The 17,281-nt window shown below is 30.6% G+C and overlaps 1 protein-coding gene across 1 annotated transcript; it reads right to left on the bottom strand.

Moving 5' to 3' along the window:
• Window positions 1-13,031: 13,031 nt before the first annotated feature.
• Window positions 13,032-16,732, bottom strand: LOC124912808 (conserved oligomeric Golgi complex subunit 4-like). Its single transcript, XM_047453456.1, has 2 exons — window positions 15,075-16,732; window positions 13,032-14,092 (listed from the first exon to the last, which is right to left on the bottom strand). The coding sequence occupies exons 1-2, from the start codon at window positions 16,674-16,676 to the stop codon at window positions 13,460-13,462; spliced, it is 2,235 nt and encodes a 744-aa protein (XP_047309412.1). The 5' UTR covers window positions 16,677-16,732; the 3' UTR covers window positions 13,032-13,459.
• Between the last annotated feature and the right edge of the window lie 549 nt (window positions 16,733-17,281).

Here is a 17,281-nt window from a genome sequence, read left to right on the forward strand (position 1 = left end):
AATCTTTTGTTACGTTAGTCAATCTCATGCCAATGTGTGCCTTGGGAACATCCACCTTAGTAAGATAAGATGAGGTTCCAAAAGGCGAAATTTCGGTAAGCATGATGACGACTTCCGTTTTGTGAGAGTAGACGTGCGGATTTGTGAGAGTAGACGTGCGGATGAAGAATGAATTGAAAGGCGGGCTGGCGCACGAGAGGATTCTCACTTTCGCATATAGAAGAATGGATTGTCAAACCACTCGATCAAAGCCCACTTCATTCATTCGACCTGGATGAAATCGTGTACTAAAATACACTGAATATTAACTCCATCTCGATGCAAGAAAACTACCAACAACCTTTGTAAACAGAAATGTCAATGAACGGAGAAGTGTTAGATAGATAATAATTTGTTGGGACTTATGTGAGAGCTGAGATTGTTGTATGAAATTGTCAATGTGTTTAATTTTTATATTAATTTTTTAATTTAAGTTTGAAATAATAATATTGAGTTAAGATTATTGATATAATATTTGTTGTTAATGATTTGAATTGAATGTTTAATGTAAAGGTTTATCTTTGTTTAGATTTAAACCTAGTTTCAAACTTTTTAAAAATAATTTTAGTTTAATGAAGTTGATTTGATATTTTTTAATTTTAATGAATAATTATCATTCAATTTAGTTATAAACTGTTCAATTTGATTTTAAAAACTATTTTCACAAATTCTTATAAAATTCAAATTTGATGTGGATTTTTTCAAATTTATATTAATTGATTATTACAGTAAATCTGATTGCACCAAAACTAAACAAATGTTGGGATCTAGGATGTGGTTTTGAAACCTATAGAAAAAATGGGTTCAAAAGATTTTTTATACAAAATTCTACCTTCCGATAGGTATTCCAATAAATGTTCCGATCCCAAGTCACGATACCTGAAAGTCTATATGTTGATAGCATTGCGATCGTTTATACATGATCATTCTCAACCTCACTTGTGAGTGATCTTTGCGGAAAGTTTGTTAACTCCAGTGATAAACATTGACAACACATGATAGTAATCCCCCATAGAAAAGTTCTGTAAAAATATGATTCATAAAAATTATCCTGGTTAGGATAACCACCAAAGAAAGATACATACAACAACGCTAGGAAAGACCTCGATGATGTTGATTTTGGCTTCAGTCTTCTTCTTCATCGCGACCACCGTCTAGATAAGCATGAAGAACCGTGTTGATCTTCCCTTTTTTGAACTCAGTCATTAGTCCACCAAATTGACTGATTTAAAACCCAAAATGATCACCCTACATGGTGATCATTCTTCCTACAAGAATAGGCCTCGTCACAACCTGTTCGGCCAGTTGACTGAAGAACAACCAAAACGCCATTAATGGTTTTGGCTGATTCAGCCCACTAGACGCCTCCAACTGACCTTTGGATGTTATAAATAGCTCCCATGGATCATTCCGAAGACAACCAACCAACATACACCCTTCAAATCGAAGAAAATTAAAAAAATTCATTAAAGCTTCAAGCTTTTCGGATTTTTTAAATTTTCTATTTGAAGTCCGAAAGCTCGGATCTATGCATCCAGAAAGATTCTCTAAGGATCAAGGAGTGTTCTCCAATCCTTGGTAAGGTTTCAATCACCATCTAATTCATATTTACATTTTGAATTTAAAATTTGTATATTTTAAATTGCATAAGGTTGTTGGTTATGGTGTCTTATGGTTAAAAATTCATCCTTGGATAATTTAGAAACTATCTCGATAAGATAGAATCGATCAATCATTCTAAATAACAAAAACCCAAATTTGAATTTTTAAAATCAAAAAAATAAGTTTGATGTTCTTGGGTTAATTATGTTGAATCACCGTCCAAAAAGCTTCGCAACATTATTGTAATGATGTTGGACAACAACTTTGATCATGTTTGATCCATCCCGATCATGTTTGATCAATATCAAAATTTTCAAAAATAAATAAAAATTTTGAGTTCTTGATTTAGTCAAAACGAACAGGGAGTGTTCTTGTTTTAGTACCAATCAAGTATATGTAGTATATAGAAGCTATTAGATAACTCATTATACTTCAAAATAGCCTTAAAATTAAAAACTCATTTTTTTATCATAAACTGTTTTAAACAAATTGACCATCATCCAAGTCGATTGATACCTTGAGGTATGATCAACATGTTCATGAGAGCTTTGTGAAGCTATCAAATCTCTTAGATCAAAGAATCAAAGCTAAAATAAATTTAAAAATTGGATCTTTATGTTCTTGAGGACCGAGGCTTGTTAGCCTAGGACCGAGAGATCCGAACCGAGACTAATGACCGATCTTTTTGAGTTAGGACCAAGACTTAAGACCGATGTTCTTGAGTTAGGATCGAGACATATGACCGAGTGTTCTAACAATGGGACCGAGACTTCTAAAACCCAGAACCGAGAGTTTTAACCCTAGGACTGGGCCTCCTAAATCTAGGACCGAGAGTTCTATCATTAGGACTAAGACTCCAAAACCCTAGGACCGGTAGTTCTAACCTTAGGATCAAGCCTCCTAGACCTAAGACCGATAACTCTAACATTGGGACTAAGACTCCCAAACCCTAGGACCAAGAGTTTTAACATTGGGACTGAGACTCCCAAACCCTAGGACCAAAAGTTCTAACCCTAGGACCGAGCCTCCTAGACCTACGACCGAGAGTTCTAACATTGGAACTAAGACTCCCAAAATTCAGGACTGAGCCTCCTAGACTTAGGACCAAGAGCATTAACCATGGGACCGAAACTTCTAAACCCTAGGACCGAGAGTTCTAACCCTAGGACTGAGACTCTTAGACTTAGGATCGAGAGGTTTATACACCTCGACCGAGAAATCTAGCCCAGGGCTAACCCATGACTAATAGGTTTGTACACCTAGACCGTTAAACTCATCCAAGGACCGAATGTCCTTAGCACCCAAACCGAGGGTCTCTAGACCCCGGCCAATAAATATGAACCTCAAGCTTAGGACTTTGATCATAAGGCCTGTTTGGTTCTATTTTCAAAACCCAAAATTATTTTTGTAATTTTATGACCCAAATCTGTTTTCTAAAAATTCCGAGGGATCGGAAAATGATTTCAAAATATTTTTGGGATGTTTCACAAATAAATATTTTGACCAAGGCTTTGTTTAACGTTTATTTCTAAACCCTAACATCCTTAAAAATAACTTATATTTTTCAGGTATTTCCTCCCTAATCAAAGTCATCAGCAACATGTATCAGCATTTAAATATTGATGTTTAACGCTAAACCTAAAAGCCTGATTAGGACCGAAAGAATAATCGGTAAAATAAAACGTTATACAACTGATTTTCAAAAGTCAACTGTATAAGTAGAGAATGTTTTTAAAATGAGTACGGAAGATATAGCACAAAAATCCTTTCTCGAGTATCACCAAACTACGAACTAAAAGAAAACTCTAGTCATTATGTTTGTACACGTATGTCAACTTTTATTGATTTTCAAAAATCAATTGGCGACTCTGTTTCAAACTAAATAATCTTTTAAATTAATTATTTTTAATTAATTTAAACCAACGGATTTCTAAAAATAAAATTGTGATTGATTACCGTAAATCCTTGAATTATATAAAATTGAACCCCGAAATTAATTATTTTAATTGATTTCAAAATTTATCAGGAATTAGTGACATCTTTTAAAAATAATGTTTTATTTTAAAATAAAATTCCTGACACGTAAACCGATGTTGAAATTCTTGGACCTCAAGCTTTTCCACGGAACCGAAACTTAAGGGTTTTTCCAGAGGTTACAGCTTTTTGGAGACTCTGTTGGGAATTAAATGTTTAACTCGAAAACATAAACTTGCTTTTGAAATATTTGTATCACGCTTTCAACTTAATAGGCTTGTCTTGAAAGGTACGACGCATAAAAGACACATATGTTGTATCCTATTTAAAGCCTTTATGTGAAAAGGGTATATTACCCTCTTCTTATTTGTAAAGAAGTACACGACCAGGATCGGTACTTCTACACCTACGTGAAAAGATTGTCAATGAGGAATGACAACTTGTTATAAACCAAGTGATGTTGCGAAAGAAAAAACTAGAATGCCCAGAATTGACCCACCCTTTGACGATGAGTCATTCGATATAACGCATACATTGTGGAGGTTAGGGTAAATTCCCAATTGAGTAAATATTCCCTAATTTATGGCAGCAATTTTACCCCACTATCAGAGAATGAAACTCTCTTAGGATCCCCTATTATATCAAAAAACATGGATACTCAAACAAAGTCGGTTGTTTGTCGTTCTCAACCAAAAGACCTCGTCACTACAACCCTTATGTGACTACTATATATATATTATGTGTATGCATGTATAGTCTAAGTGAGCATTTCAAATATGTTCCTTCATTTCAAAACAATTCATCTTTGTGAAATTATTTTGAAAACCCTAATCTTAGACGATGTCCACACTAAGTGACATCGCCATAATCCCTTGGATCAACAACTTCCACTAAAACGAGTGGAATCATGGGATTTATGGACTAATCCCATCATGAGAAAGTTTCTAGCATGGGAACAAGCTATAGTTGAACCTAGAGCCTTAATCCCGAACTTTTTCCCTTTTAGACTCTCTTTGTAAAATATCAACAAGAGAGTCATGTCTATAACAAACTTTGCGAGTATATTGTTTATATACAACTTTGTGTTTATTAATTGAATCACAAAAATAGATGCTTACTCTCTAGGATTCGCCTTATATGCATATGCATTGCATTGTACTATGTTACAGTCTACAAACCTTCACCTCTTTTTTTCGCAACAGTCCATGACTACGACAAGCCGACACGGCCCTTAGAAAGAGAGATCCAAAAACCGAACATTTTATACACCACCAAATGTCCAAAGAACCCTCAATACCTAAAACATTCTCCGCAACCGAATTTAGAGAAATGAAGGAGGCTTTGCAACATGTAACGGAGCAACTCGCGTTGATCACAACTTCTTTAACTAATCATCAAATTATGTCTGCATCCCAAAACATGTCTTCTTCTCCTTGATTTCTTAACTAAGCTATCTCAGTTATGTTTACTCCCATTAATCCATATCCCACTGGTCATAAAGTTCAATAAGAAGTCTCTCTTTACAAAGACTCCGAACAGGATATCAATCTACCTACACGAATACAACATGAGGAAGTAATTAACCCCCTAGGATCATAGGAAAAAACAAATCCAGCGGCTAATCAACCATCGCTAACAGAATATGAATGCCAAATGGCTAAGGTTAAAGTCATGTAGACAAAAATTCAAGTTCGGCTAAACAAGTTAGCTAAGGGAAAAAGCATCGAAGAACACCATGACCTGAAATACGCTATGAAATTTGTAGAACATGCAGTTATGCTAGTATGCGTCAAGGTTCCAGCTTTATCTAAGTACATAGGAAAAAGAGAATCATCGGTCTTTTTTCAAAATGTACACTTCCGCAATTACCCCATTGTGACTTAGATAACTAATTGTTCTCCACTTATTTCCCTAGTACCTCGATGACGCTTCTTTGCATTGGTATCACCAGCAAAAGATTGTCTATCTACATATCACAAAGGAACTGTCTACAACGTTCATAGAACGCTTCTCAATTCATCTCAACCTCGAATGAATAGAAAAGAGGTTGAAGAACATCAAATAGGGAGAAAACGAGAAATTTTCTATGTTTATCGAAAGATGGAGAGTTGTTGTCGAGGAAAACGATTCCCTCCCGAGCGAACAACACCAAATTAATATGATTTTAGAAAATATTAACGGACGATATTCTGTTGGATTCACCATCAAAACCTTCCAGACTATGAAGAAATTGCTAAAAAGTGGCAATAACCTCGATGACGCCATCGAGAAAGAGGGAAAAGCAGTCAAAGTTACCTCATCCCCAAGTCGTTTTCTGAGAAAGGAAAAGACAGAAGTACAATAGGTAACTACTACCTAGAAGGAGAAATCGTCTTAAAAGGCAAGCCCAAGTAAGTCTCCTTTACCCAAAGTAGATACAACCACTCCTACTAAAACTACACATCCAAAGGCACCTAGACCCCTAAAGTATTTGATGACCTATGAATGCCTTTAAGTCAGGTGATGAAGATTCTTTAGGAAAAAAATATCATCAAACCATTTCCCCCAATAACAGACAAACCTTTCTTGGGAAAGTATGAAAATGCTTGGTGTGACTATCACCAAGAAAAGGACCACAGTGCCGACAATTAGTGCCCTCAAACACTTGTTCCAAGACTTGATCGATCTGAACGTGATCGTCAAGCCGGAAATAGAAAAGAATCTGCTTTCGGATCACAAAGTTAATATGCTCACCACGGACAAAGTATCCCTAGACTCTAATGCATTACTGGACCTATCCATGGCACCAAACCAGAGATCAACATGATTGATTCCTAACCCAAAAAGAAGTTCAAAACCTAATGATTGGATTTTGAATTAATCCATCCAATGCTCACCCCTAGAAGCAAGCATCAAATGTTGTTTCAAGTAAGGCTGACTAGTTAGTCATTCTCTCGAAGATTGTAACTAGTGATGCACGAATCGTTTGTGGAAAGATTGAGCTCGTGATAAGTTGCATGGCCCCACCATGAGCCCTAAATTTTTTAATATATAATATTATTATTAATTATATATTATATTATTAATATTTTTTTCTATTTTCATATTAAATATACACTATACAATATATATATATAAATAACTTTTTTTATCTCATTTTAACTATTTATATATAATTTTATATTATATATAAATATTAATTATATTTCACAATGTTTTCTTTTCTTGCTCATTTTCTACCTAATATTGTAGTCTTAATTTTCTAACCCTATTGCGGGTGTCATTTTCTATTTCCATTCTAAGTTTCTAACCTAATAATTTTCTAACCCTAAATTATATTTATTTATTTTGTATCTTATAGCTTCTCTCTTCTATCAATCTTAAAGTTTACAAAGATCATAAAATCATATATATATATATATATATATATATATATATATATATATATATATATATATATATATATATATATATATATATATATATATAATGATGCTTACTTTTTAAAGTGTCCGGATTACCGGGTCGAGAGTTGTGGTTAATTTGGATATATATGTGAGAGTAAATGGATACTTGGGTCGGATTGTGGGTTGACCCGTCCATAAACTTAAAACGGTTAAAAATAAAATTAAAAATGTTATTTGTATGTTTCGAATTTGCAACCTAACAAAACAAGTACAACCTTTTAACCAACTAAGCTAACAACACTTTATATTTAAGATTCAACACCAAATTTGATGAACGCGAAACATTTTAACAATAAAAGTTCAAATTTTTAACTAACTAATCTAAATATATATATAATGATGCTTAATTTTTAAAGTGTTCGAATTGTCGGGTCGAGAGCAGTGGTTAATTTGGATATATATGTGAGAGTAAATGGATACTTGAGTTGGATTGTGGATTGACCCGCCCATAAATTTAAAATGATTAAAAATAAAATTAAAAATGCTATTTGTATGTTTCAAACTTGCAACCTGACAAAACAAATACAACACTTTAACCAACTAGGCTAACAACACTTTATATTTAAGATTCAACACCAAATTTGATGAACGCAAGACATTTTAACAATAAAAGTTCAATTTTTTAACTAACTAATCTATATATATAATGATGCTTAATTTTTAAAGTGTCTGGATTGTCGGGTCCAGAGTTGTGGTTAATATGGATATTTATGTGAGAGTAAATGGATACTTGGGTCGTATTGTGGATTCACCCGTCCATAAACTTAAAACGGTTAAAAATAAAATAAAAAATGTTATTTGTATGTTTCGAACTTGCAACATAAAAAAATAAGTACAACCTTTTACTAAGTGTGATTGAGATGTGGTTTGCCGAGGGATAATAGACCGGTATCATTTGAAAATGGTTAAACAAATATGAATCAAATTTTTGATTGACCAAAGTATGAGGTCACGATGTTAATTATTAAAAATGTGAATCAAATATTTGATTGACAAAGTGAAAGTGTAAAGTCACGAGATGAGAGATTCATTCGGAAAAAAAAAATATGTGAAGAAACATGTGAGAAAATAAGTTGTTTTACCGAAATGAATAAAATGTGGAATAAAAGCGTTATATTTTTATTTTAATATATTATTCGTGATTTATTAAGAATTTTAAACATTGAATAGATATTATTATAATTTTTATTTATTTTGTTTTTATTTTTATTCGTGTGCATCGCACGAAAATTTTTCTAGTTTGAGGTAATGATGTTATTGACGCACTTATTTATTTATCTTTTTTTCTTATTCTAATGTTTATCTTCCTATTCTTTTACCACTTTAAAATATCTATAATTATATATTTTTTCTTATTGTAGAGACATCAGATCATATATCACCAATATTATCAAATTATGCTTCAAAATTACGAAAAACATATCACCCGACACTATCACCATGTATTTCTTTCTTTTTTTTAAGTTTAGATCTAGTTAAATAATCTTTTAGTGCATTAATTTATTATTAACTTTAGAATTTATAGATTAGTTTAAATATTTTAAGTTTAAATGAAGGAGAAGAGTATACATGATAAAGATCAAATAAGATTTCGAAAATATGAGTTGGGTTCTTATAAAAGAAATATCAAGAAAATGACACGAGGCAGTGACAAAATCATTAGTGGATTCAATTTATAAAATTTTCAATGCAAAAAATCAAAGTTATCTACTTTTAAGTCAAGATGAAAATGAAGAAAATGATAGTGTAAGAATATGAGATGAAGTATTAGAACAACTTATTAGTAATCTTGAGGATGAAGTGGATAATGAAGAAAATGATAGGATTGGGGATGAGATACTTGAACAGCTCATGATTATGAATATTAATATCGGGGATAAATGTGTTAATAAAAAATTTACACCTATATTTGAATTTGAAAAGGATGTTGATGTTACTATGATCTAGGATTGTGAGAAAGTATCAACAACGAGGTCCTATTAAGATTTTAAAAGATAAGTTTCTTAAGCATAATATAAGTGGGAGACGTATTTCCTCTAATTTTTACGCATCTATTTTTCTCAACGGTTAGAAACAAAAAAAAAATAAATGACTTGTTTATTCAAATGAGTTGAATAAGGTCTTTTGCTTTTAAAGGAAACTATTTAAGCATAATATTATGATAAGTAGTTTGGTCGAAGATGGAAATAATTATTGAAACAACTTTTATCCAAAGATTAAATACCATGAAAGTAATTCAGAACATATTCTCAATGTTCTAAGATGTAATGAATTGGAAGAAAAAAAGGCTACAACAAAATACAACAATTGACAAGAATGGGAATAATTAATCAACAAAGAGAGAAATCGTTGGAAATTGATACTAACTCGAATAATTAGGAGTGTGAAGTATCTTTCACGAAATAATTTGCTTTTTTGTGGTATAGTGAGAAGATTTATGAGAATAATAATTGACTTTTTTATCTAACTTATTGAATTTTTTGTGGAATTTGATTCTATTATGAAAGAACACCTTCAACTAATGGAAGATAAAAAAATCACTATCATTATCTTAGGCACAAAATTCAAAATTAATTGATAAGTTTGTTGGCGGAAAAGATAAAAGAAAAAATTCTCGAGAAGATTTCAAAAGCTAAATATTTTTCCATTATCGACTGTACCCTGAATATAAATCATCAAGAACAAATGACTATTGTTATAAGATGTGTGGATATTAATGATATTATTGTTAAGGTGCATAAGTTCTTTCTTGGGTTTATAAATATTGAAGACACGTCGGGGCTTGGATTTTTCAAACGACTAGAAGATGTTTTGATTGAACTTCACCTCAACATTGATGATATAAGAGGACATGGTTATGACAATGACTCAAATATGAAAGGTAAACATCAAGGTGTACAAAAAAAGATTACTTGATCTAAATCTTAAAGCATTTTATATTACGTGTGGATGTCATAGTTTAAACTTTATTATATGTGATATTGCAAAATTTTGTGATCAAACAAAATATTTTTTTTTATATTTACAAAAGATTTATGCATTGTTTTGGGGTTCAACACAACGGTGGGATCTTCTTAAAAAATTGTGAAGAATTTGACACCAAAGCTCTTGTCGACGACTCGTTGGGAAAATCATATTGAAAGCGTTAAAGCAATAAAAAAAAATCAAGTAGTAGAGTTTAGAGATGTTTTGGTTAAATTATCTATTACAAAAAAAACATGATATTGGGAGGGTAGAAGTTAAAGGCTTGTGAATGTCTGTTTTTAAAGAATTTGAGTTCTTGGTTAGTTTGTATAATATTTTATTTTTTAAAAAAATCATATAATATGATATAAATTATGTTTGTTTAAACATAATAATAAAAATAATTTAAAAAATAGAGTATTCACTTTGTCACTAAACACACTCAAAATACAACGAGATTGATTAATATTTAATAACAATGGAAACATAAAAAAAATGTTCATCAATAAATAAACATAACATAAAATATATTAACAAGCTCGAAGATTCTAAAGAAAATAAATTAATTCACCGACCTTTTCCACCAATTTTTAAAAAAAGTGTCATATAGTTAAAATAATTGCGTTATTGAGTAAATGCATCGGTATATCATTATCAATGATGAATGTCATTTCATAATATTATATTTTTATATATTTATTATTTTAATTTATAATATTTTATATAATAAAAATTTTAAACTAATTAATATATTTAATTTTTTTTACATGTTCTCTCTATTATAAAAAAAATGAAAGCAGTTTAATTAAAAAGAAACTAAATTACTAAATAAAAAATTAAAACTATTAATTATTTCTATAAATCTATAAAATATAATAAATATCAGTAATATATATTCAAATATCAATTAAAATAATTAATTACATTATATTTTAATATGTTTTAAATAATTAATAATATTTATTATTTTAATTTATAATGTTATTGTAGTTATACATTTAAAAATATATTATGTTATTATTGTTAAATAAAAATATATATTATTAAACAAAATAAAGTTGAATAAAAATAAATTAAAATTTTATATTTTAAAAGTTAAAAAACAATAAATATATATATATATATATATATATATATATATATATATATATATATATATATATATATATATATATATATATATATATATATATATATGAGAAATGATTAAGTGAGGGAATTTGGTGAGGGGATGACTTGGCATAATTCGCTCAAAAAATTAAATAATTTCTCTCTTTCCTCCCACTTTTATATTTTCCAAAATCTGAGGGTGCCTCACCAAATTCCCTCTCTCTATCACTCCTTATATATATATATATATATATATATATATATATATATATATATATATATATATATATATATATATATATATATATATATATATATATATATATATATATATATATATATATATATTAATAAACAATGTGAGAGAAATATTGTATATTTATTTAATGAGAAGAATACAATATAAATATAAATATATATATATATTAATAAACAATGTGAGAGAAATATTATATATTTATTTAATGAGAAGAATACAATATAATATTTATTATAATTAGGTTCAGCGAACCAATTTCCCAAACAACATACTTTCATTCTTATTCTCAAACTAACCTACTTTACTATTCAAACTTAGTTTCCTTATTTATTTTTATTTTTTTAATTTATTTATATTTAAATTTATTATTAAATATATATATATATATAAATTATTATTTTTATTAAAATATTTAAATTATCATTTTTATAAATTTGATTATTTATATTTTTGATATATATTTAAATTATTATTTTTATAAATTTGATTATTTATATTTTAATATATATTTACTTTTAATTATTATTTTATATAACATTTTATTTTTATTTTAAAAAGTTTAATATAATATTATACAAATGAGAATTGTTTAAATATAATGACAAAACAATTATAAAAAAAAATACAATCGTTCAAATTGTCACCAAATAAAGTGGAAAATAAGAGAGAAAAAATAATAAAAACATAAGTCAAATATGTTTATCAACTAACAAACCTAAGATAAAATATAGTGTTAACGATTTCAAATATGTTCAAGAAAATCAATATTGAACGTTATAATAACACATGATTGAAAAAAATATGATAATTTTATTCCCAATAAAATTTTGAGAAAGAAGAAAAACTAACGAAGTTAAAGTCGGTGTATTCAAATTGAGATGAATAACTCACAAAAGACAATAATTTGTGAAAGCCTGAGAGTGTGACTAAGAAAGTTATACAAAACTTAGTTAAAGATGTATTTGAGTAAAATTCTAAATAATTTAAAAAAGAATGATTGTAATTATTTTTATAAATTATTATATATAGTTATAGTTAAAATATTTTAAATATATTAGTATTTATTAATTATTTATGAGGATGGTAAAGTGAATATTTATTATATTATATAAATAATAATTGAAATGTAAATATATATATTAAAATTATAATTATAAAAATTATAAAAATAATAATTTAAAATATATATATCAAAATATAAATAATAATGTAAATATATACATTAAAATATAAATAATCTAATTTATAAAAATAATAATATAAATATATATTTAATAATAAGTTTAAATATTATATAAAAATAAATAAATTAAAATATAAAAACTGAGTTTGAATAGTAAACTAGGTTAGTTTGAGAATGAATGAACAAGTAGGTTAATTGAAAAAGTTTGGAAATTAAGGTTCAGCGTCCATATACTTATTTTAAGTTGCACGCTTAAGTCTTTCTTATCCATAAAACGCAAGTCTTTGTTGTTTACATTGCAATGCAAAATCAATGAAATACTACAAAATACATTAGTTTTTCAATAAACATTCTTTGTATACTTGTATAGATTTAAAATATGGGTAATTTGATGATTTATTAAAAAAATAAATTGAAAAAGCAGTAGTAAATATCATTATATATAGAAGAACAAAATATAAGTCTGACTAATAATTTGGTAACCATATGATAATAGCTCATCTCATGACTTTTGACATTGTGATTGTGTTGAAGTATTTTGAGATTTTCAATTAAAGAGGATGTTCAGTTCTCGTGTTAACAATTATGATAACCTAATTTGGTGATATGAATGTTAAAATAACGATTATGATAACCTAATATGGCGACTCAAGTAATCAAGGCTCGTATATTGATATATCAAATTTACCATTTCTTTTACCATGGTGTTGCGACTACCAGCTTACGAGCACATTGAGACCTTGTGAGATGCACCACTCCACCGCAGTCTTCTCTTCTTCGCTTCACTAACAAGAACACTTGATTAAACAGAACTTGAATATATGTAAAATTGAAAAGGAAACAAATGTTAATAGCAGCAGCAGCAGCAGCCAAAAAAAACTGCTACAATTTAAGAGCCGAAATGGCCTCAGGTTTGAAGTCGATCCTCAAACCCAATACTCTTCTAACATCAGCCGGAGTGAGGCGCCATGTCATGGGTCCAGAACTCTCACCCCAAAAATCAAGAATCTCAGCAACTTTTTCCAAGTTCAAAATAGTAGCCATCTGTGTCAAACGAGCAAACTTATCCCTAACAGTCCTCTGTGTCATAGTAGAGAAATGACTAACGAGGGCTCGAGTATCCCTATCTAGCTGAAGTCCTCCAAGCTGACTAAACCTCTTTTGCATCATAATCACTTCAAGTCTCTTAACAATGAAATCAATTACCATATGAACCAAACTGTCGTAATTGTTTACTGTCATTAACGGCTGCAGCCATCCAACATTCCCCTCCTCTACTGTATGGAGAAGTCTCTGGACCCAGGGGTCGTTTACTTCGTTATCTGCGTATTCGGATTCTGAAAGCTCGTAGCTTATCGTTGCTATCTTATCGAGCAGAGGTCGGATTCGTGGTGTTACAGTTGCTACCAGCTGCTCCATTCCCCAATCTAGGGATTTTTTGAAACTGTTGCTCATATCTCCCAATTCTGATAAACAAGATTTCACCCTTTCTCTATCTGTAGGTGCTGGAAATACCTGAAAGGTGGGAATATATGTCTGTCAGTTTTCATCTACGTAGATAAGCTGGCCATGGTTAAAGAGTTCTCTTCCATCAATCTGAACCAAAATCATTAACAGCTCTAGAACAGCAACATTGCAAATTAAATCCCCGTCCCCCAAATATAGAAGAACAATAAACACAAATCACCCACAACATACTGATACAAACCCTAATTTGGGTTTGTGGATTCTTTTAGAAAAAGTGTTAAGGAATTATTAAAGAATTTTGAGGTCAGATTTACCATCTACTATGATTACATATCAAGGGGAATGGAGGAAAGATGGATGGAAAATCTAGTGTTGTAAGAAAACAGTAAACTGCATTACCACATGATGATCATGAATACAACAAATATTAGGGCAGACTAGAGGTCTACTCAAACCCATCATTCAGTAGAACTGTAGGACAATGAAACAACACAAAATTCTATACACAAATTTTTTGGGCAAACCAAATAAGTTGATAAGTTTAAAAAATATAAGCCAAACTCAAAGTAGTCTCGAATCATCGGTCAACAAATTAAAGACGAATAGAAGAGTTGGGTGTGGTAAATATAGCTTAGGTTAATGTTAAGTGACGATGGAGATTATCTAATCATCACTTGACCGTCCATAAGCACAATTCTATACACAAATCAAAAAAACCTTGCAAATGTCAAAGAGTTGCAGCACAAATAAAGTAACCATCCACCCAATAAAGAGAAAGGTAATTGTAATACAGCTATTGGGAAGAACTCAGCATGCCAATCTACAAATGCATAAAATAGAACTGGTGAGCAAGTTAAATTGGAAGAGCAAGCGTTTCCAAATTTGGTCATTTGGAAGTTATTTAGAATATAAGTATTGTGTTTTTGAAAAAGATAGTTACAAGTAAAGGCATGCAAAATTGAGGGACTTATAGCCAATTGACAGAAACAAGAAAGGTAATAACTTTTAACATTTCACATTTCACATTTACCTCTGCACATTGCTCCTCAATCTCCTGCTTTAGTTTCAAGGCATACTCACAGCTCACATCCATATTGTTTAAAGCCGTAGCAATCTCAGTCCCTGTCTCCTGCACACCAACACCACCCAAAAACAGCTTTGCTCCAAGGTTTGGTTCCCTTACCTTTTGCTGCAACGCTTCACTGTACTCATTTCCTAACAGGCTTACTGCATTACTCAGGACTGCAATCACCGAGTTCATGTTTGACGTGGATATTGACCTTCTACAGCAACTTTGCAACAAATAAAACACATCATCTACCATAGAAGTGGTGAGGCTATCAGATACATACTCATCAATGTTGATGGCTTTCCTTACATTTTCCACCATGAAAAATCCCTCCAAAATTACATAATATCCAGTAATATCTTGGGAAACTTTACTGAAGTTTCCACTCCTAAAAGCTTTAGTGGCCCTTGTACCCAATTCTGGATCAACAGAAGTCATCCCCCTGATCTTAGAGATCATGTATTCAGTATAATCTTCCCCTAGTCGTGTAAGGGAAAGTATTTCCTTCAAATATAGCTCAATGTCCCTGGGATCTGGTCCTTCTTCTCCAATAGAGAATGAATTGTTCTTGTAAGAATTTATCTCAGAGGTTATCTTAGCCAATTTCCTACATTCCATATACTTCTTCAGGATTAAAGAGCCACGAGAATCGCACTCTTCCTGAAGATCGCATATAGCATACACAATACCAGCTTCTCCGCACAAACTTCTCAGAACTTCATCATTTTCTTCAATAGCCAACACAATATCCTTGAACAAATTGGTTAAGCAACCATCGATATCAACCTGATTCTGATTGGAAAACGAACCTTGTTCCATTAATTCGACGACTTGCTCAAACTCGAACCTCGACCTCATTGCAATAACTTTCTTCAAGTAGCTTACGTACACCTGTAAACCTTCTTCTTCCAGATTGAGAGGGGAGTAAAGTCTGATAAACCGAAGAACATTTGGATGATCCCGCTGATCAACAGCCAACGACAACCTCTTACGAACAATTCCTTCTAGTTGCTTTTTGGACGCCAACAGCTGTTCTCTCTGATCGGAAGCGGAATCATTGTACCTAGCATCAATTTGTAGAAGCGTCTGGACATATTTAGAAGCCGCCTCAAAGTCTTCAGAATCAAGAGCTCTTTTCACACCATCAATACAACTACCTCTCTCAACAGTCGCATCAATTCGAAGCAGTGTTTCATGAACTCGAGATTGAGCGAGATCAAGCTCGCGAACTTTTCCACTAACCTGATCAGCGAGATCGCAGGTGGAGGCGACATTGGAGAGCATGTGGTCGGCGTCGGCCTTGACGATGTCGAGAACCTCGGAGGATTTCTGTAAGTTGTCGAGTTGTTTGTCGAGATCTGTTTGATGGGAGAGAATGCTTTGGAGTTGAAGATCTAGAGCGCGTTGATATGCTATGCACTCGTGGAGAAGACGCGTCATGGCTCCGACGTCCGTGAGCTTCCGGACGTGTTCTAGCGCCTCCGGTGAACCGAATTTCACCGACGATGAAAGATGTGAATTTACGGTATCTTGATCATCATCTGGTGAAGGAGTAGACAACATTTCTGCGAGACTCAATGGACAATCAAATGGAGTCTCTTCTTCACATCGAGATAACATAGCAGATACAAAGAGAGATGTCGAGAAATATGAGTTCAAAAAACTAAATATATTATAAATTTGAATTGATTCTTTAAATTGGGAATCTTTATTAGGTTAAATAGAATTTTAGAGTTCTTTTTTTATCTTATTATCGAATATACAATATATTGAAAATATTGGTATTTTTGGTATATATAAAAAAAATGTAAAGTAATGTATAATACTATATCGAAATTGGAATTATATATATGGTAAAGACTAAAGATAAGTAATTTTCAAAATTTTGATATATTAAAATATACTGAAAATATATCGAAATAATATTTATAAATTAACAAATATATACTGTATAATACTTTTAAGAAATTTGATATTAATTATTTAATTATATAATAAAAAATTTAAAAATCAAATTAAAATATAATTATATTGTAATATAATTTAATATATGCCAATTTGTACCGATACGTAGACATTCTATTTTATAAAATATAAAATTAACTTTATTTCACTATAAAGTGTTTTCAAAATAGACTTAATGAATTTTAATATGTTGTCAAGTTAAT

Source organism: Impatiens glandulifera, chromosome 1 (genome assembly GCF_907164915.1).
Source record: "Impatiens glandulifera chromosome 1, dImpGla2.1, whole genome shotgun sequence".
NCBI classification, from domain to species: Eukaryota; Viridiplantae; Streptophyta; class Magnoliopsida; order Ericales; family Balsaminaceae; genus Impatiens; species Impatiens glandulifera.

What these genes read in the sequence shown, in the direction of transcription:
- LOC124912808 (XM_047453456.1), bottom strand. Translation starts at nt 16,676, where the DNA reads ATGTTGTCTACTCCTTCACCAGATGATGATCAAGATACCGTAAATTCA. An exon ending in TTGAGGAGCAATGTGCAGAG is followed by an intron (nt 14,093 to 15,074) that starts GTAAATGTGAAA and finishes CCCACCTTTCAG; the next exon opens with GTATTTCCAGCACCTACAGA.